The 21,007-nt window shown below is 43.3% G+C and overlaps 3 protein-coding genes across 5 annotated transcripts in view; 1 reads left to right on the top strand and 2 right to left on the bottom strand.

Annotated features, from left to right (window-relative positions):
* LOC147214496 (glutamate receptor-interacting protein 2-like) overlaps nucleotides 1-4,868 on the bottom strand; it is a 33,341-nt gene extending 28,473 nt beyond the window's left edge. The window contains exons 1-2 of one of the 2 annotated variants that reach the window (XM_086141885.1): nucleotides 4,722-4,868; nucleotides 4,437-4,615 (exon numbers count right to left, since the gene is read on the bottom strand). In XM_086141885.1, the coding sequence (XP_085998011.1) occupies nucleotides 4,437-4,614 (178 nt within the window). In that variant the 5' untranslated portion in view covers nucleotide 4,615; nucleotides 4,722-4,868. Of the gene's footprint in view, nucleotides 1-2,338; nucleotides 2,909-4,436; nucleotides 4,616-4,721 lie in introns of those variants that run through there. The other variant, XM_086141884.1, reaches the window with a different exon arrangement.
* Nucleotides 4,869-6,303: 1,435 nt separating this feature from the next.
* On the bottom strand, nucleotides 6,304-8,857 carry rpl32 (ribosomal protein L32). The gene is made up of 4 exons (XM_086141982.1): nucleotides 8,746-8,857; nucleotides 8,002-8,102; nucleotides 7,721-7,902; nucleotides 6,304-6,466 (listed from the first exon to the last, which is right to left on the bottom strand). Exons 2-4 carry the CDS (start codon nucleotides 8,095-8,097, stop codon nucleotides 6,337-6,339), a joined length of 408 nt encoding a protein of 135 aa, XP_085998108.1. The 5' UTR covers nucleotides 8,098-8,102; nucleotides 8,746-8,857; the 3' UTR covers nucleotides 6,304-6,336.
* Nucleotides 8,858-9,002: 145 nt separating this feature from the next.
* LOC147214494 (protein SSUH2 homolog) lies at nucleotides 9,003-20,904 on the top strand. Of its 2 annotated transcripts, none has more exons than XM_086141981.1 (12): nucleotides 9,003-9,325; nucleotides 9,945-10,046; nucleotides 18,057-18,132; nucleotides 18,279-18,408; nucleotides 18,510-18,570; nucleotides 18,853-18,974; nucleotides 19,068-19,130; nucleotides 19,222-19,304; nucleotides 19,427-19,519; nucleotides 19,635-19,740; nucleotides 19,970-20,077; nucleotides 20,450-20,904. In XM_086141981.1, exons 2-12 carry the CDS (start codon nucleotides 9,947-9,949, stop codon nucleotides 20,588-20,590), a joined length of 1,083 nt encoding a protein of 360 aa, XP_085998107.1. In that variant the 5' UTR covers nucleotides 9,003-9,325; nucleotides 9,945-9,946; the 3' UTR covers nucleotides 20,591-20,904. The 2 variants fall into 2 exon arrangements, with proteins under 2 accessions (XP_085998107.1, XP_085998106.1); XM_086141980.1 differs by lacking the exon at nucleotides 9,003-9,325 and adding an exon at nucleotides 9,659-9,770.
* Nucleotides 20,905-21,007: the final 103 nt, after the last annotated feature.

The raw sequence follows: 21,007 nt of genomic DNA, 5'->3' as shown, positions 1-21,007 counted from the left end.
ATACAACTATTACACTTTATATTAAGCAAATACAATATTAAGCGCGTGCAATTAAGTGCAATATTAATAATAAGTTTAATATTCATAATAATAGTCAGCATGATTGTCCCTTGCCAATGTCAATTATTATTATTATTATTATTATTATTATTTCGTTATCGATCTTACTTTTAGGGCCAAACTACCCCTTTGAGGCAACCGAATCTAAAATGTCCAAAGCTGAGCGGCAAACACTGGCTAAAACTTCTGAAAATCTGTAGCGCTCCCTTATCAAGTTGCTCAGAAATACAGTTGATCTGTCTTTATATGTAAATTTATATCCCCAGCATGAGAATATGCAAATTTGATGCAAAAAAAAAAAAAAAAAATCAATTTCTGTCGGAACGATCTCTTTTCCTTTTTATCTGTACTGACTTTTAAGAAAGCCAGACCTCCGAGGGCTAAACCGCTGCTTCAGCTTTGTCCGCATGAAGTTTCAAAATCTGCCCAGCTGAGCGCAAAGCGTCCGAGAGGCACGGGTACTTGATTGATCCCTCGCTGACCTGAAAGCTTCAGGCTGGCCCTGGATTCGGGAAATGAAGAAGAAAACTCTACTTTCCTTCGCTGCATGAGTCAGGCACAAGAGTTATATTTAGTGAGTTTTGATATTAAGGCGATGCACAGCATATATATATATATATATATATATATATATATATAAACAGCAGTGATGTCAGGGGAGGCAGGAAAGGCCGTGCCTCACTTGCCAATTGTGGCAAGAAAAAAAATGTCTAATGCAAAAAGAATTAAATGGTTACATTTATCAGTGATTTACACTATTAGGGGTATTTTTCCTTTATCTTCACCAGATTAAGATTGGTTCTTTCATTTAAAAATCTCTGGATTTTCACATTTACTGTTCAAATACTGAGAAGGGACGTGCGGTGAGGCTGCCGACTGACGAGCCTCAACATAGATTGCGCAATCACGGCTGACTGCCAGCATGCTCTGCTCTAAGACCGTATTGCTATCTCTGTATGTTGCTATTAAAAATGTTTAAACACTTTTGCTATATGAACTACATGTCCAACGTACAGTGTTTTTTTCGTGAACTATAGTTTCTTGTGCTGAGTGATCATAAAACGGCTGCAAAGAGCCACTAGGTGAGGCTTGCAGTTCTCCTGCCTCATGGTAGGGGGCGCTTGTGATTCAAAGGATTCTTCTTTTGACTCCTCAACTTATTTGGTGAATAAGCCACTCTGTAGATACTCATATATTCGAATATCTGATTGTCATGAAGTCATAGCTTCACCAGCCAGGAACCTCAGTATACACACACAAACACACACATATATATATGTAATGCATATTCATAAAATGGTATTTCACAGTATTTTATACACATCCTTGCACAAATATCCTCCCCTGTAGCTCTGAGGCACGGGCACGCACACACACAAAGTGAGTGACATATAACAAACACATTATGTTGGGCAAAAGCCTCACAACCGTGCATGTTCCTGAGGGCCTTGACAGTCCAGCAGCTGTCACTGCAGTCAAAAGGCAACATTAGCTCTGGGTTACAACGACCCAAAGCGCTGCACGTGACGGCCCACTACTGTACCATTAAGCCATCCCCGAGCCATCCTCCTCCAAAATATACGCAAATTCTTCGGACGCTCCGAGTCCGGATGATAACAACCCGATCGATTAGCCGCCCTGACGGTGAGAGAGGAATTGGAAAAATGGTGCTTCTGTGTTTGTCTTTTAGTGACTCAATGGAAAGACAGTGAAGCGCCGAGTCCTTGGAGTCTCTCAGCGACCGAAATGAAATTCTACACATTGACACGAATATATCGGTGGGTTAATTAAGCTCCGATTTAAATCAGGGCAGCCTTCGGTCCCATCCAAGCCAAAACCAATCACAATGTAGGTTAAAAAGGGAGGCGGTGATATCAGTGACAATGAAATCATGATGCTATTTTCAGCGGTAAAACTTTATTCGTAACTGCCGGACCCAGTTCACAACACTATATCTGTCCCAATTACACATAGCCGGGTGGTGCGTAGTCTGGGATGTAAAGTCTACTGAGAGTAAAATCCCTTAAAATCTACCTCAAAACCATGAAACCAGATGGGATTTGTGATGGCACGTCACTGCATGAAAGGGTAACCACTGGCTTGTTGTGATTGGCCTTTTGCTACATTCAAAACAAGAGTGGATTTTTGCAGGCTAGTTAGTAAATGAGTGAGGAGATTAACATTTTCTGCTTGGAATCCTGCATGTCTGCACACACACACACACACACACACACACCGACCCCTTGACTGCGAGCAGATCAAACAGAGGCGCTCTTACCACCACAGCTCTTGGTGTCTCTCCTCAGACCACACAGCATGGCTGTAGTTTAGTCAGCGCAGCCTCAGGAAGTAACCTTGCTGATCTCTGAGCGCTCGGCGAGGGCTGAGGTTCCACTCGGAGGAGGAGAAGCAGGTGACCCGACGGCCGAGCCTCAGCCGCTGAGATAAAACAAAAACTCCATCTTTATTTCTTATTCCCTGGGCCTTTGTCCCCGAAACAGAGAAGCTCCGGCGAGCAAAATCCGATCCTCAGACGGAATCTACCCCCCACCCCCTTCCTCCTCGTCGCGACTGAAATTTGCTTTCAGTGTCAAAAGTATCCTCTCAAACATCAAAACATGCCCATCTTCTTTTTTGTAAAATCCAAAGTGGATGATAAACGACGGGTCCCGCTCTGCCGTCCTGCCATGGCTCCGTTTATCAGCTGTTGTTACCAATCATTTGCCCTTTTGCACAGGATTTATCATCCCCTCTTCACACACTCACAGGCGCTCACACATGCAAGCCTTTCTCTCCCATGCAGAGCTGGAGTGAGTGTGTTTGCTCTTTCTCTCGCTCTCTCGCTCTCTCTCTCTCTGCCAGGGGGGTTCGGTGAGGGAGGCACACACGATAGTCACTCCCTCCCCCAACACACACACACACTATCTATTTCCCACCAAGTCAAACACACCTCATATGCACATCATTACACACACACACACACTTGACAAAGTGGCGCCCTCCCCCTCCCCTCACCTCTTTGCATAATTAACACTACCTGCAAATTCGACATCGGCCCCACTGCAGTGTTAAGACTCAAGCAGTCACATATTTCGCACATACAGCCTGCATCGATTTGGAGGAGTTTGAATCCACACCGCTTTCTCTCTCTCTCTCTCTCTCTCTCGAGGTCATTGACAGAGCAGAGAGGCAAATCCCAAAAAAAAAAAAAAAAAAAAATTCCTTTGCAGAGCAGCTGCCTGGCCTGGAAGCAGTGTCTTCCCCAGCATGTTATTCATAACCATTGTAATTGCAGGGACACGGGCAATCGTCGCATAAATGTTTTGAATACAATAAAACCCATTTGGTTGGACGCTTGAAGCGTGGAACTGCTATTTGAACCCTCGCCGCACCTGTCCCACCATTTGTCACGTAGACAATCCTTGACACCTGCCACTTCCTGACCCCTTACCACCTCCAGCAAAATTCCCGTGGATAGAGATTCTGGAGGCACGAGAATAGCAAGCAAAGGGGAAGCAAAAGCTTCACTTCCCAGTGACGCCAATAAAACAGTCCATTCTGCCCCTCACCGTTTTACAGCGGTGCGGTAATTACAAACGCTAGCATTTTTCCACATGGAGCTGAAACAGTCAATGTTCCGGTGGACACAATAGTCATTGATGTGGATGGCTTTCTCCGAGATTGTTATCCTTCACACCCCATTTACAATGTGCGGAAAAAGTCCTTCAGAGCAGGACTAATTAAATTCCAACGCAATAAAAAGAAGCCGCATATAAAGTGCTTTACAAAACCGTGGGGAGCAATATGGGAAGTTCATGATAATTACAAGAATATTTAAAATAATATTGATAACAATATGAGTAATTGGCTTCATAGAAATACTGGTAATATTAATGATAATTATAACTGTAATATAGTATCGCAATTCCACAAGACATTCAGTCAATATCAGTAGTAAAGGGTGTGGGATTACACAAAGATCAGAGAACAATTTTATGCAAACAAAAAATCCCTGTCTTTATTCTGTTTTATTTTTGGGAGTTCTTGAAAAAATATTGTTTTAATGCCACACAAATGATCCCATTGACAGGACTGCCATCTCATGGTGAGACTAAAGAACTGCTGGTTAAACTATGAAAACCAGGGTGACTAAACTCGGATCATCCGGTGACGACAAGAAACCAAAAGAGGGATGTGACACATGAGTTAGTATTCTACCTTTAGGGGCGTCCTCTTTTTTTTGTCGGGATTCTGTGAAGACAAACAACATCTATGAGAGCTATTTTTGTCACCAAAACCTGAAATTTTAGGAGGAAAAGAAAAAAAAAATAACAATATGATGACATACTTGACTTTTCCTGGAATGATTTGTTTACCTTTTGTCCTCCCTCTGATGATGCCCATCCGGCATCTGAGAGAAAAAGACAGCATCCTCCTCTTCCCTCCAGTGGACAGGCTGCCTCTCCTCTGGGAGTCTGCAGCAGCGAAGGCGAAGGCGCTCGGCCTGGAAGGGAGGTGTCCCTTTCCAAACACTACTCTCGCTGACATGTTCATCCTCGGACCAGACACAGAAAACTTGGATCCCTCCCTGTTTTTTGCACTTTCACCTTCTCCCGTGTAAGACGGTCTTCGCCTGTCTGGCTGTTTTCGTGCCCGCCTACCTCTCTGCGGTGAATCCTCCAGAACCGGTCGGCAGGTGCGGCTTCTTCAACCCGTGTCTTCAACCCGGCGAAGACTTTGAGATCCGACCCCGCGTCGCTTTCTGTGTAACGATCGCCGGGATCACACTTCTACATCCAAACAGCCACAAGCTGACTGACTGACTGAAATAAATGTTTTTTCCCCCCCCATCCCTGGCGATGTCAGTTTTACAGGAACAGATGGCAGAGGGCTGAGGGCTGTGGGGCACGGTCTGCCTGCCAGAGCGCGATGGAAACTCTCTCTGTGGGGAGTCGTCTCTGAACAAGACAAACAATGTAGAATCTGCGAAGACCTTGACAAGGAAACGACTTGGTTACACTCTTAATCTATCGGCGCCGGAACACGTCCCTGATGATTTGTGTACAAAGGCTGATGGAAATGTCAGACTTGCAGTCCTGCTGCGAACACAGCCTGGCTTCCTGAATTAAAATCATTAAAACTCCAATTATTAATCCTCACTTGCTTTTAACTTAATCACATTCAAGTGATTCCTGACAGGGAAGTGGCGAGATTATCTGCCGGGCTTGACTCGACATATCATGTCATTTCTGAAAAGAGCTGAGGAGGGAAAAAACCTGCAGCTGTATCTTGCAGCTCATCTCATTCAAGATGGAAGTTCTTTTTAATCGGCTGACTGTGTTGAAAATTTGAATTGCCCTGATTCTATTTAGTTTTCTAAGAGCTGAAAAAGGCTTGTTTAAAGCCTATGTTGATTGAAGAGACTGTGAATTCGGTACAATCTCAAAGCCAGTAAATTTCATCAAATGACTGGCTTAAAATCAGCAGCGCTTTGTATGTATTTTAATTATTAAAAAAAAAATGTCCGTACATAAGATGCCAATTTCAAGCTATTATGTTAAAAATTTGGACCGTTTCCTTTTTCTAACTCAACGTTGCTGGTGAGATAAAGCTGTCAAGCTTTTAACACAATCTTAAGGTGATTTTCCTTTTTGCAGGGAGTTTATGAATGAAGGTACTTCATAGAATTGTTTGACAGCAAAGCCTTACAAAAAGTCATCCTTTCAAAAGCTGCCATAGATCAGATCTTGAAAGGACAAAAAGTGTAATATAGTGACGCGGCTGCCATTTATGATATGGGTCAAAACTCTTCTCCAGGCGTCTCAGCCCTTTTATTCTGTCCCAATTTCCAGTCATCTGGAAGGAAGTGAGGAATAACTACATTCAGCCCACAGACAATATAAACAGCTCTGCAGCGGTTTGAGGGCCCTGAACTCCAGATTAACTTTACTTATCACTCCCTGGTCACTCAGCTTGGGGACATTTACTTAAAGGAAAAATTGAATTATATTCACACCAAATCAATTCTTAGAGCCAGAAAATTGTTTCTACTTTATCGCTGGATACAAAGGTTTGACTGCCACGACATGATCAGACTTGAGCGATTCATGGACCTCTACATTCACACCATGGATCACAATCTGAAACCGGATACGAGATCAAATGGATTTTTAGCATTTTGCCTGTCCGACCTTTTCAAAGCAAGGTAATAACCAATGGGTTAAACAAAGGCAATTAGACGGCTTCCATTTTAAACCTTTATTCCGAATAAACAGTTTATTCGTTCTCCTCACTCCTGAGCCTGGCGTTGGGGTTGGTGATCTTGATCGCCAGCTGAGCTGCCCTTTCAACAATCAGCTTCCTGTTCTTGGAGGAGACATTGTGGGCGATCTCAGCACAGTGAGTCCTACAGAGAACAGATGCAGTTTGGTGAATGACAGGCCATTTTCACTGACTGGGGTTCCATTCCAGATTATGAACTTTCCTTTTTGGTGTGAACAACACTAAAATGGTATGGATTGAATAAAAGGTAACTGGGGAAAAAATATTTTAGACATTGGCCTTATATTCTTAAAAAAAGATAATAGTCATGCAGCTGTGGACAGGTATTGAGGTCAAGCATATGTGAGCATAACCTATTTGAAATTGAAAACCCTACTTAAGGATAGAAAATGTTTCTGTTTTACTATCGATCCGCCTGTTAACATTTATTGAACGGTTAGCTTTTAAAGCTTGGAAACGGACCGGTCGATCTGTACGGGGACCTATAGATGTCTGCTCACGTTAGCTTGATGGGAGCATCCGTTTTCGCAGAAAATGCTGACATTTTGAACGGCATTGCAAAAATATTCACTATTCACTGGATTGTATCAATGTTTGTTGTATAACTAGATAGTGTGTTCACTATCTGAATTTAATGCTCTTTACAACCAAAACCATAATACAGCTTTGGCCACAATCTGACGTCACTTCATAATACTCAACTGGCAATTACCTACAATCGGTAAACAAACTTAGAGGATTCTCCTCAAAATACCAATGTTTTGCAATTTGACAGAGATATGTCATTGCTGGGTTTACACGATATTCAGGAACCTGGCTACATACTACTGACTTTAAGGAATCAATTCAATCTAAGACTGGCTGGCCATTTGTCAATGAAGTCCAAGTCAGCTTTATTGTCAAATTCTCTGCATGTACTGGACATGCAGAGATTTTCAGTTGGCGCCCAACTGAAATCATGTGACACATACAACTGGGCTGTAGATGTGGAAGATGTTGGCACACTGGTCAATTTCTGCAGTCACTTAAGGGTAGGTTGTTTTTTTAGAGATGCAAACTATTAAAATTGAAAACTTCCAAAAGCCGTTTTAAATTGAGTAAAGTTCAAACGTGCTACTTATTCTCATGTGCATCATTTATTCACATAACATTGTACAGTTACTGAGAATGATCGGTTACCAGAAAACCTACAACACTACTCGTTTCATATTGAAGGCAAAGTTTGACTGTTTCAGTCTACCTAGGGGCTTCTTCTATTAGAAGTATCAAAGATCTCGTTAGCTCTTTCTGATACCATCTGGAGATTTAACAATTTACACAGTTGAAGTGACACCACACAAGCCACTGAATATGTTCTTGTCAATGCAATGTCACTTACTTGTTACTCATCAGCAGGACCTCCAGCTCCTTCACGTTGTGCACAAGGAACTTCTTGAAGCCATTTGGCAGCACGTACTTTGTTTTCTTGTTGCTACCATAACCGATGTTGGGCATCAGCATCTGACCCTTGAACCGCCTGCGGACCCTGTTGTCAATACCTCTAGGCTTGCGCCAGTTTTTCTGTGGAGATGCAAAGGCTTATCAGTCATGTCTGAGGCACTTTTTTGTTTTGGTGCACATTAAAAACGCTTAACACTTTAGAGTATTTTAATCACTTACTGCAATCTTGACATATCTGTCAGACTGGTGGCGAATGAACTTCTTGGTTCGCTTCTTGACGATCTTGGGTTTCGTGAGGGGTCTAAGGGCTGCCATTGTGACTGAGAACAAGAAAAGTGGAAAACCTTTGAGAAGCAGCTACACCTTGCAAGACCTGTATGCAGAATGGTAACCTGAGGAGGCTATTTAAACACACGAGATTATTACCACACTGGGAACTAGCCATTATGAGCCACATTACAGTAACAATACCTATGGAATTGGTCAGTACCAAACAGTCAACATGCTGTGAAGGCAGGCTAACACTGATGCATAATATACATCTATTAGCTAACGTCCGATGTACTATTAGCCTGCCAAGCTAGTCCTTTACTTCGTATAGTATGTGATTAGCTTGGCGAGCAAATAGCGCAATGTTTGACCCAACGTGTTTCAGCTTGTTGTCGCAAAAATTGAGAGTCTGCAGAAACACATTTGATACAGAATCCACAAGAGTTATCATTCATTTACTAGGTATTTATTTGGTGTTTCAAGCCCACTTTACGGGGGTAAACGCTGCCAGCCGGCCATCAGCATTAGCATCAGCTTTTACTCCAACCACCTCATATCGCGATCATTTCAAACATTAAAATAGCCACTTTTCTCCGGAACATGAACACCAACCCTCTAAAATTGGTCATGTGTACGCGGATGGTAAAAATACAAGTTAAAACTCGCGGATTGCCATAGATTGTATCAACTCACCCGCCGATGTAAATCCAAAAGGGACTTCAGGGACGGCGGAAGGAAAGAAAAGGACTTCCGTGGGCGCCGCAATGCATTATGGGTAGTGTAGTACTGCTGCCTTGTCGGCTAGCAATTTACAAACGCTAGCCAACGCAGCTTAACCTCATGTATAAACAGTCCAAAATCCATGACTGGACTCTTTTTACAGCACTAATGTATTCATTTGTTTTAAGTTACAATGAATAAAAAAAAAAAATCGCAAGCCGAGCGTTACGCCCACTTTTATACATAATTTACTTCCCTCGAGTGATGTTGTATTGCGTGCGTACTTCCTGATCTTTCTTTTTTCATAGACATTGTTAATAGTGAGTTATCGGAAAAATAAAACAAATTTGTGTGGCCACCGTGACCTTTGAACTGTCAGGCGTCTGGTTGGTGAGTCGGTGTGAGGAAAACTTATTGTGATCGAGGGTAACGATTTTTTTTTTTGCAACATTAAAAGGGGTCCCAAACTGCCTACAAACTCAGAGTAGTTTTTTCCTTTTCTTCTTTGGGTATCAGTCCAGTGCATCAACATGGCCAACCGTCCTATTTTGAGGTGAGGTTTATTTTATGTATCATAGAAACGTATCCTGAAACAAATGTAGTTGTGCCCACTGACTTTTTTTTTAAATTATTTCCGTTAAATCCAGCCCAAATTAAGGGAATTACGGGATAGCGAATCCCGGCTATGTGCCGCAATCGGACACACGAGGAACTGTGTGTTTACAAATCCGGATTTGTACATTTTTTAACGCACGTCTCAACAGGGACGCCCACTTCCGTCCTGTGACGTCAACGCAAATTGTAGTAGACGTTCAAGAACTGAGATCGCGGCGGTGTTTTTTTTTTTTTTTTTTTTTTTTTTTGAAGTTCGATTGGATTCAGATAAGGTGGGTTGCGAAAAAAAACTCAAAACAGAATTTTTAGAGAAGTGCTACTTAAACGACCGCTCCTTGATAAGCTGTAAACGCCATCAGATCGTGTAGTAACAAAGAGAGGAGGTGAGTCTTGCTCTCTTTCTGCTGTCGTCTTGTAGTAACCTGTTTCAAGAATTCAAGTTGTTGACATTTAACAAGTAAATGAAAGTATGCATCGTTTATTTAGGTTTAATAAGTGGTTTTTCACAATTTATGCAATTCTATTTGACTGAACTGGTTCCTCTGGTTTTGTCACAGGTATGTTCGCCCCACCTGCTGATGATTCCCAAGACCAGAGTGCTCCTCCAGCCAGCATGTTTGACAATATCCCTGGCTATGAGGGAACGGTGGCAGGTGGAGGTAAGTGTAAAGGTGTTGTGCTGACAGAAATGAAAATATATAAATCAAAGATTTGGTTGATGCTTCCACAAGAGGAAGAGGAAAAGATAAGCCCTTTATTTTGTTACATTTAGTTCTACACAGCACAACACCCAAGGGATTTGCAAATTAGACCATCATGTATGAGCAGAGAAGTTTGGGGTTCAGCGTCTTGACGGTTCTCCGACAGTCCAAAAACCTGCAGGAGTTTTATTGAACATGCTAAAATCCAGATGTGTGAATGAGAGGGTGAATGGTTGTAACTGTCCAAATGACATGTGGATGAGTTTATCTACAGGGCTGTCTCAGAAAATTAGAATATTGTGATAAAGTTCTTTATCTTCTGTAATGCAATTACAAAAACAAAAATGTCATACATTCTGGATTCATTACAAATCAACTGAAATATTGCAAGCCTTTTATTATTTTGATATTGCTGATTATGGCTTACATCTTAAGAAAACTCAAAAATCCTATCTCAAAATATTAGAATATCATGAAAAAGTAATTTTTGCTTTTTAATTGCATTACAGAAGATAAAGAACTTTATCATCATATTCTAATTTTCTGAGACAGTCCTGTATATATGGCCCTGTGGTCAGCCGGATAAGCTGTATAGATAATAAATAAACGATATCACAATAATTTCCGCACTATTGAGCGCACCTGAATATAAGCCGCACTGAATAGAAATAACTAAATATGTGTGTACATATATAGACCACATTTTCCTGTAAGCCACAGGTGTCCATGTTTCAACAGATATTTACACAGAAACTTTTTTTTTTTTTCTTTTAATTAAATACGTACGGGTAAGACCCACAAATACATACTCAAAATGCTTTTTTTCTGAACGGTCCCTGTAACACGGCCGATGACAAAGATTAATAATTAATAACACAAGGAAAAGTCCATCCATCCATTTTCTACCGCCGCTATCTTGGTTTTCCTCCTGCACACCAAAAGTCGTCATAGGACAGCCTCAGAATTTCACGGTACTTTCATTAGTCTAATGCGACGAGGCTAAGTGTTTTCGTGGCATGAAGCTCATTAGTTCCAAAAAAAATCTATAAATTAGTCACATCATTGTTTAAGCCGCATTGTTTCACACTCAAAAAGTGTGAAAAAAAGCAGGAATTTGAAATTCTCGTCCTCACACTTTTCATCAACCATTTCTCCCTGTCAAGCAGTTAGGGTTAGACGAATCTATCATGGCTACAATGTACCAAAATAAAAAAAAGTCAATACACATTTTTAAGCAAGAAACTGCTAATTTAGTTAACTGGTATCACACACAGGATGCTTGTCAACAGTTTTCACTGGACTGACCTGCCGTTGACATCATTTGAGAGATGGGAAAACAAAGATTTAACATTTGCACCTGTGTGCGATGAGATGTTTCTCATCTTCCTCAGCGCAGTGTACCGCAGAGAATTGTGTTACTTCCTCCTCGTGTTTTCACACATCTTCACTTCTGTCTGAGAACTTCAGCTGTCTTGCTTCTGCGGTGCTTTTGCAAACTAATAGCTTCAACATCATATTAGCGCATAGTGACTTACTGTCAAACAGCCTCTGCAGCTGCTCCAACTCAGCTGTGTGTCATAAAGACACAGAGAGATGCCGCTGCTCGTGATGCAAGAAAGGCCCGTTCTGACATCACAGCGGTCACCAACCTCCCTTGGTGTGAAGCAACTTCACATCCCGAGTCTAGGATATTTATATGATGGTACTTAATACATTCTTGCTTCGCAGTTTTATATCCTCTCCCTTTCTTCTCCAACTCTCTGAAAGCTAACCCCCCCCCCGAAGCGCTGTAACATCGATGTCCCAAATGAAACAATAAAATACTATTGTGTGAAAAAAAATCATTCCAAGTTATCTAGAACAATATACACTGCTCAAAAAAATAAAGGGAACACTTAAAAAACACATCCTAGATCTAAAACCCTGCCAAGAACTCCATTGGCTTTGTCAGGGCTGGGGAGCAGGCAGCCACAGCTAGAAGAACACCAGCAGGCTTCCTGACATCTGCAAGAGACTGGCAGCTGATGGTGGACCTTGGAAAACAGCTTAAGTTCCCTAGCCATATTGCAAGCACCACCCTCCGTCCTGACATTGTCCTTGTATCAGAGGCCACCAAGCAAGTGATAATGTTGGTGTTGACCGTCCCGTGGGAAGACCGCCTGGAAGAGGCTTTTGAGAGGAAGCTCTCCAAGTACACGGGACTGGTCAGTGAGTGCCAGCAAGCAGGATGGAGGGCAAAATGCCTTCCAGTGGAAGTGGGCTGCAGGGGATTTGCAGTCCGGTCCTATGCCAGCGCTCTGGGTTGTCTGGGCATCGTCGGGCAGCATAGGAGAAGAGCCATCCGCAATACCACCGAAGCGGCAGAGAGGGCCTCAAGATGGCTGTGGCTCAAGAGAGGAGAGCCATGGAATCATGGTAGGTAGCGTGCCAACTGGACACAAGTCGGGGCCTGATCAGCCCTGGCTGGGTCACCTGGATGAGGGTGTATGATGTTGAAAGACCCGAAACACCCGATGATCCCAGGAACATCACTGAGGATGTGTCCAGGTGCATCAGTGGATGTATTTACACAGCGTACGGGTAAGACCCACAAATACATACTCAAAATGCTTTTTTTCTGAACGGTCCCTGTAACACGGCCGATGACAAAGATTAATAATTAATAACACAAGGGAAAGTCCATCCATCCATTTTCTACCGCCGCTATCTTGGTCTTCCTCCTGCACACTAAAAGTCGTCTTAGAACAGCCTCAGAATTTCACGGCACTTTCATTAGTCTGATGCGACGAGGCTAAGTGTTTTAGTGGCATGAAGCTCATTAGTTCCAAAAAAAATCTATAAATTAGTCACATCATTGTTTAAGCCGCATTGTTTCACACTCAAAAAGTCTGAGAAAAAAAGCAGGAATTTGAAATTCTCGTCCTCACACTTTTCATCAACCATTTCTCCCTGTCAAGCAGTTAGGGTTAGACGAATCTATCATGGCTACAATGTACCAAAATAAAAAAAAGTCAATACACATTTTTAAGCAAGAAACTGCTAATTTAGTTAACTGGTATCACACACAGGATGCTTGTCAACAGTTTTCACTGGACTGACCTGCCGTTGACATCATTTGAGAGATGGGAAAACAAAGATTTAACATTTGCACCTGTGTGCGATGAGATGTTTCTCATCTTCCTCAGCGCAGTGTACCGCAGAGAATTGTGTTACTTCCTCCTCGTGTTTTCACACATCTTCACTTCTGTCTGAGAACTTCAGCTGTCTTGCTTCTGCGGTGCTTTTGCAAACTAATAGCTTCAACATCATATTAGCGCATAGTGACTTACTGTCAAACAGCCTCTGCAGCTGCTCCAACTCAGCTGTGTGTCATAAAGACACAGAGAGATGCCGCTGCTCGTGATGCAAGAAAGGCCCGTTCTGACATCGCAGCGGTCACCAACCTCCCTTGGTGTGAAGCAACTTCACATCCCGAGTCTAGGATATTTATATGATGGTACTTAATACATTCTTGCTTTGCAGTTTTATATAAGAATAAGAATAAGAACAACTTTATTAATCCCGAAGGAAATTGCAGTGCCAGAGTTACAGAATATAAAACAGTAATAAATAATAAAAGAAAGGCAGAATTAGAAATAAAAATAAACTATAAACTATAAAGTGTTTCAGTGAAACTATAAAGTGTCTTAGTTAGCAGTGATAAACCTATAAGTGTCTTAACATTATAATGTAGCAGTTATGGGATGAGATGAAATATTGCACAGTGTAGCTGTTATGAGATGAAATAATGCACAGTTTCTGAATATTGCACAGAAATGAGATATTGCACATTTTTGTTTGTTTTTAAGTTAAAGATAGGTTGTTATGGTTGCCGGCGGCTGAATGGAGAGGAATTAAAAAGTCTGATCGCCTCGGGGAGGAAAGACCTCCTGTGGCGTTCAGTGGAGCTCCTCGGTGGTATCAGTCTACGGCTGAAAGAGCTCTTACAGGACGTCAGTGTGGCATGCAGGGGGTGATGGATGTTGTCCATGGTGCTGAGGAGCTTCTTCAGCATCCTCCTCTCTGACACCTGCACCACAGACTCCAGCTCCACGCCCAGGACAGACCCAGCTCTCCTGATGAGCTTGTTGAGTCTGTTCGCATCAGCTGTCTTGAGCCTGCTGCCCCAGCACACAACAGCGTAGAAGATGACGCTGGACACCACCGAGTGGTAGAACATCTGCAGCATGGTCCTGCAGACGTTGAAAGATCTGAGCCTCCTGAGGAAGAACAGGCGGCTCTGACCCTTCTTGAAGCTGGCGTTGGTGTTAATAGTCCAGTCCAGTTTATTGTCCAAGTGGACACCCAGGTACTTATAACTGTCCACAATGTCCACCTCTGTACCCCTGATGGTGACTGGGGTCGGATGGGTCCTCTGTTTCCTGAAATCCACCACCAGCTCCTTTGTCTTTGTGACATTGAGCTGGAGGTGGTTCAGTCCACACCACTCCACAAACCTGTCCACCACGCTCCTGTACTCCTCCTCCTGGCCTCCGTTGATGCAGCCCACGATGGCAGAGTCATCTGAGAATTTCTGCAGGTGGCAGGACTGCGAGGAGAACCTGAAGTCTGAGGTGTAGAGCGTGAACAGGAAGGGAGACAGGACCGTCCCCTGTGGGGCCCCCGTGCTGCTCACAATGGTGTCCGACGTGATGTTCCCCAGCCTCACGTACTGCGGCCGGCCTGTGAGGTAGTTGTTGATCCAGGCCGCGAGTGGAGCATCTACCTGCATGTCCAGAAGCTTCCTGTTCAGCAGGGCAGGTCGAATGGTGTTAAAAGCACTGGAGAAGTCAAAGAACATGACTCTCACAGTGCTTCCTGCCTCCTCCAGGTGTGTGTAGATTCTGTGCAGCAGATAGATGATGGCGTCTTCCACTCCTATCCGGGGCTGGTATGCGAACCGCAGGGGGTCCAGCGAAGGTCCGACGACTGTGCGAAGGTGCCTCAGGACGAGCCTCTCCAGCGGCTTCATGACGTGTGATGTCAGGGCCACTGGTCTGTAGTCGCTGTGTGTGCTGGGATGCTTCACCTTGGGCACTGGAACCAGACATGAGGTTTTCCACCGGTCGGGGACAACCATCTGGGTCAGGCTCAGGTTGAAGAGATGTGAGAAGATCCCACACAGCTGAGAGGCACATCCTTTCAGCACTCTGGGGCTAAGGCCGTCAGGGCCGGCGGCTTTCCTGGGACGAAGGCGGCTGAACTCTCTTCTCACCTCCTCAGCGGTGAAGGCAACAGGAGGGGGTGGAGAGAGTCCTATTGGGGGGCAGGAGGGCTGAGGTGTTAACGAGACGTCGTCCAGGGAAGCAGGAGAGGTGCGTGGGGGAGGGGGAAAGCTCCTTAGAGTGAGGGGTGAGGGCACAGGGGAAGGAAAGTCCTGAGAGGAGCTGGGGGGAGGGTGGGCGGAGGCACCTTCATCAAATCTGTTAAAAAACAGGTTTAGTTTGTTTGCCTCCTGCAGGTCTCCTTCCATCATCACCTGGCTTGCTTGTTTTCCATGGCCAGTGATGGTTTTCAACCCACTCCACACCTCCCTCATGTTGTTCTGCTGGAGTTTGCTCTCCAGCTTCCTCCTGTAACTGTCCTTTCCCTCTGCGATCTTCTCCCTCAGCTCCGTCTGCACCTTCTTCAGTTCCTCTTTGTCTCCACTCCTGAATGCCGCCTTCTTCCTGTTCAGCGTGTCCTTAATGTCCTTAGTCACCCAGGGTTTGTTGTTTGAGAAACAACGCACAGTCTTGGTGGGGATGATGTTGTCCGTGCAGAAGTTAACATAGTCAGTTATACAGTCGGAGAGTTTCCTGACGTCATCTCCCTGGTCTTCGCAGAGCACATCCCAGTCCGTCGTCTCGAAGCATCCCTGAAGAGTCAGTTCTGCCTCCTGTGACCACCTCCGGACAGTTCTGGTGATCACAGGTTGCCGCTGGACCTCAGGGACATAGCGAGGCTTCAAGTGGACCAGGTTGTGGTCTGCCCTGCCCAGAGCAGGGAGAGCTGTACAGCTGTATGCGTCCTTGGCATTGGCGTACAGCAGGTCCAGAGTTTTATTGTCTCTTGTCTTGCAGTCCACAAACTGTTTGAAAGTGGGCAGAGATGATGACAGGGTGGCGTGGTTGAAATCCCCAGAGATGGCTATGAAGGCACTGGGGTGCCGGGTCTGGAGTCTCGCGACCGCGGAGCTGATGACGTCATTAGCCCGCGGTGCATCGGCCGACGGTGGGATGTAAACAGTGATCATGATTGCGTGGGAAAACTCTCTGGGCAGATAGTACGGCCGGAGACTCACCGCCAATAGTTCGATGTCCGGGCAGCAAACACGCTCCTTCACCGTAACGTGTCCGGGGTTGCACCACTTGTTGTTTACAAACACAGCGACACCTCCTCCCTTCTTCTTGCCGCTGCCGGCACAACTCCGGTCCCCTCGCACCAACTGAAAGCCGGGTAAACTCACCACAGAGTCCGGTATGTTGTTGTTTAGCCAAGTCTCAGTGAAGGACAACACCGAGGCCTCACGAAACACACCGTCGCTCCGTGTGAGCGCTGTAAGCTCCTCCAACTTGTTGCCCAGCGATCTCACGTTTCCCATCACAATGGAGGGGAGATACGGTCTGTATCTCCTCTTCCTCACCCACCGTCTCCTCCCGGCCCTGCAGCCCCGGTATTTCCTCCGTAGCTCCTTAGGGATTTCGTGCCTCTCCCCCATCTCGCCGCTGTGTCGAAGCTCCATCAGCTGGTCCCGGGTGTAAACAATTGAGCCATTGCGCCATGGCGCCGCTCCGCCAGGACCGGGATCCGGCTCGAAAAAAGTGCTCCAAACACCGCGAAAACAAGAAAGAGCGAATGGAACATCATCTAGTGCTGAGGCAAAAACCTTAACTAAATTGTCACTAAGGAGAAGAGTGGATAAAAATTAAAAAGAAAAGTAGAAGATTTACGAGAGAGACGCTCGGTGAGGAGCAACTCTGGCAGGCAGCCGCCCGAGGCAGCGCCGGAAGTTATATCCTCTCCCTTTCTTCTCCAACTCTCTGAAAGCTAACCCCCCCCCCGAAGCGCTGTAACATCGATGTCCCAAATGAAACAATAAAATACTATTGTGTGAAAAAAAATCATTCCAAGTTATCTAGAACAATATACACTGCTCAAAAAAATAAAGGGAACGCTTAAAAAACACATCCTAGATCTAAATGAATGAAATATTCTTATGAAATGCTTTGCTCTTTACACAGTTGAATGTGCTGACAACAAAATCACACAAAAATGATCAATGGAAATCAATTGTATCAACCCATGGAGGTCTGATTAGGAATCACACTCAAAATTAAAGTGTAAAAACAAACTCCAGGCTGATCCAACTTTGATGTAATGTCCTTAAAACAAGTCAAAATGAATCTGTGTTGCTTCCTGAGTGGACACTATGATTTCACAGAAGTGGGATTGACTTGGAGTTACATTGTGTTGTTCAAGTGTTCCCTTTATTTTTTTGAGCAGTATATAAATGCATAATCAGACATAGATGTCTCATCAATGTTTACTGCTACTCTTCATTAAAATGTGGCTCATCTTGTGTATGATTATAATGACTCCAGCATAATAAGTTACATGCTGTTTGCAGATGCAGTGAACATTTTTTTCCATGATTCTGATTAAAACTCAAGCAACAGGAAAATAAATATGTAGACTTTCCTCTTATTATAATTATTCATATAATCATATTCAAAAAAGTATTTGTTTTCGTTTGAGGAAAATATAGAAAAGCAGAATGTCGAGTTTCTTAATTTTGTAATGTAATAATAAGGTAATTAGCATATCTGCCGCATTTCTGTCCTCTCCTGCTGCTAATCCACAGTTACTTTCCCTGCCTCACAAGATTATGGCGTGTTTACAAACGAGACATTTCCTTCTCATGATAATAAAGCTAAACATGTACTATAGGTGGATTTCATCCCCCTCCGATTCCTGCTCACCCTCTTCCTGGGCCTGAAGCAAGACCTGAGCAGCCACATTTGAAGTAAGGTTTCAAACTTTTTCATCACTTTTGCTTATTGACATCGAGGGGGAAAAAAATTCAAATCAATGTCAGCTCAGTGTCTCTGGAGTTTTCACTTCCTCTTAAATCTCATGACACGCACAATGTTCCTCCTCCACCTCTTGCAGTATTCCATCCATTACTGAAGATGAGGCCCACGAGGAATTTGCCCAGTTTGCCTCCAGCAAGTGCTGCTACAGCAAAGAGCCGGCAAAGGATGGCGTCATCACAAACATGGAGGCTTTTAATACATACAGGGTAAGCAGGAGTCTCTGTGTTAAGAACAAAGTTGAACATTTGCTAGAATTTGACGGTAAAATAACGTTGTTGATCCTGATTCCGCACCACTCCTGATTTAGTACCGCTTGGAAACCTTCACTGAGTCAAGATCTACTGAGTGGCATCACGAGCCATACAATGGTAACAGTTTCGTTCATGCTTTCGTCATTCCAAGGATACACATACAACAATTTGGGAAACATTGTTGAAACCTTCAAGTGAAATAGTGGCGGAAATGCATAATCCACTGCACAAAACACAGATCAAGACTGCCTTTTGTAAGAAAAGAGTAAGAATTTAAATTCAGAAAGTATTTTAACGCAGACATGAAACGATCATTAGAAAAGTTGGTTTGTTTCTTGATTCATACACTAAATGTCTCAGTCTTCAACATTAGTCAGTGTATTGTTTGCTCCGTAACAGGCCAGCCAGTAGATGCCAACATCCAACCACCTCCAGGACCTTGGGATATTCACGCTAAAGCCCCAAATTTCTTTGTGGATGGTAAGCAACTCATGAAGGTCCCCTACACTTCATCCATGAAGGTAAATTACGCCAATATTGCACGATTGCATTAAACATAGTTTGAGAAGTGTGTTTGTTGGTTTATTTTTTAATGAGAATGATTCCATCTGCAGTCTTGCCACGTTTGTGTGGGGATGGGGAGAAAACCCTGCAAAGACTGTGCTGGAGCTGGCAAAGTGAGTCATTTCCACCAGCTACTTTTAAAGGGAAGGACCTCAGACCTCTGGCAAGAGTATTTAATTGTGCTTTTCCTTTTGCTGCTGTCAGAAACTTTGCTGTACATGCGATGGATCTGGTTTTCACCATGGAGGTGAGCAATGCAATCACTGCTCTGGCAAAGGGAGGGAAAAGTAAGCTTTTGCCATTCAATCCAAACTTTTTTTAATGTCTGATAGTAAGTTCAGTTTCTAAATAGTTGTGCTAATACCTTCCCTCAAAATATCTGACTGTCATTTTCACAATATTGTGTTAGTTGCAGCCACTGTCAGGGGCAAGGATCCAGGAAATGTTATGCATGCAATGGACGACAGCAGCTCCTGGTCTACATCAACCTCACTGTCAAATGGTGTTTTTATTTCTTTAGTTGAAGTCAGTCCAAAAGGATGATCAGTGTGACCACCAGGGCTCCAAGATTAAACTTTTTTTTTCTATTTTTTTCTTTTTCATGCGTATCCTCTTAGGACTAATAATGTGGACTCTTATGTCGTGGAACAATCTAGTGGACTCCGTGTGGATAAGCTAAGCAAAGTGTCCGGCAAGGAACTTTTCAGAGACTCTCAATACATGGTAACATTTTGTTTTTGCATAATTGTAAATAAGCCAAACACTATCTGAGTCGTCAACCAATAAATATACAGTGACAATTATTCAACAATTTGGCAAAAAAATGATTCATAATTATTTCAGTTGGGTGACACAATTATGTCTTGATTAATTCTGTATTTTATATTATGTTTTCTACAATCACTGGATGCAGTGAACACCTCTGAAGGTATTTTCTTGTCGCCTTGAACAGGTAGACCCTGTGATGGGTTTTCCAGATCCTGCAGTGGCTCAGGCTGCACAGCGCCTGGTCAGTGAGCATCAGGGCAAGTACTCCCAGACATCACGCATTTTACAACAGGTAAAAGTCTTTTTTTGTACTGGCAAATTTCAAATTATAGGATTGTTCTTCTTTCTTAATATTTTGCTATAGTTTACTTATAGATATCCAGTTTCTTTCCAGGACCACAATATGCAGGGACATTTCTGTCTTGAGTCTTTGACATAGATTTGAATATTTGGGGGCATTGCTGTACTGCAGTAGAAACTCCATCCAGTCAAATTTTGTTGAAAAGAGTTGGTTAAAATCTAGATTGATGAACATCACTGCTGGCAGTGCATTGATTTCAATTCCTGTGACAGACTGATGTCTTCTGGACAGCACTTTGGGTCACTGTCTTGCATTGCCTTTATTGAAAATATGTTTTTCTTTTCATGTCTCCCATGTCTCCAGCGCCAGACAATAGAGCTGATACCCATCACCAAGGTGACCTATTCGTGGAAAGGGAAATCCTATATTTACTTTGTTTATGGAAATGAGTCTAAAGTTAATGCAGACAACTACCCAGCCAAATGTTGCTGCACAGTCATGTAATTGAAGGTGTTGGAATTTAATGAAATTGCACAAATCATTAAAAGGGATTTGGCTTTTTGTGGCAACATATTAAACTGTATTTTGTTACAAGATGCCACTCGTGGAAGCCTGTGTCAACAGCATTGCATATTAACATGTTACACATTAAAAAAACATGTAATCTGAATTTTGGTGATGTACAAAACCAGTTTTTATCTCCACTTATCTGTTAACCGGGCCTCATATGTACATTTGTCTCTGACATGTATTTTTTAATTTTCATATGTAAGTGTAAGACTTCAGATTAAAATGAATTGTCTTGCAAAAAAAAAAAAGAATATTCTGTGATTTGAATCATAGTTCTTCTTTTGGTTTTTGCTGTGATTTCAGTCTTTGTTGAATATATTTCGAAATGTTATTCCACCGAACCCGGACGTC

This window comes from Fistularia commersonii, chromosome 34, assembly GCF_037954325.1.
Source record: "Fistularia commersonii isolate RoL2024-O1a breed Wild chromosome 34, RoL_Fcom_v1.0, whole genome shotgun sequence".
Classification (NCBI taxonomy): domain Eukaryota; kingdom Metazoa; phylum Chordata; class Actinopteri; order Syngnathiformes; family Fistulariidae; genus Fistularia; species Fistularia commersonii.
Note: the sequence above shows the minus strand (reverse complement) of the source record. Positions and strands in the feature narration are given on the sequence as shown.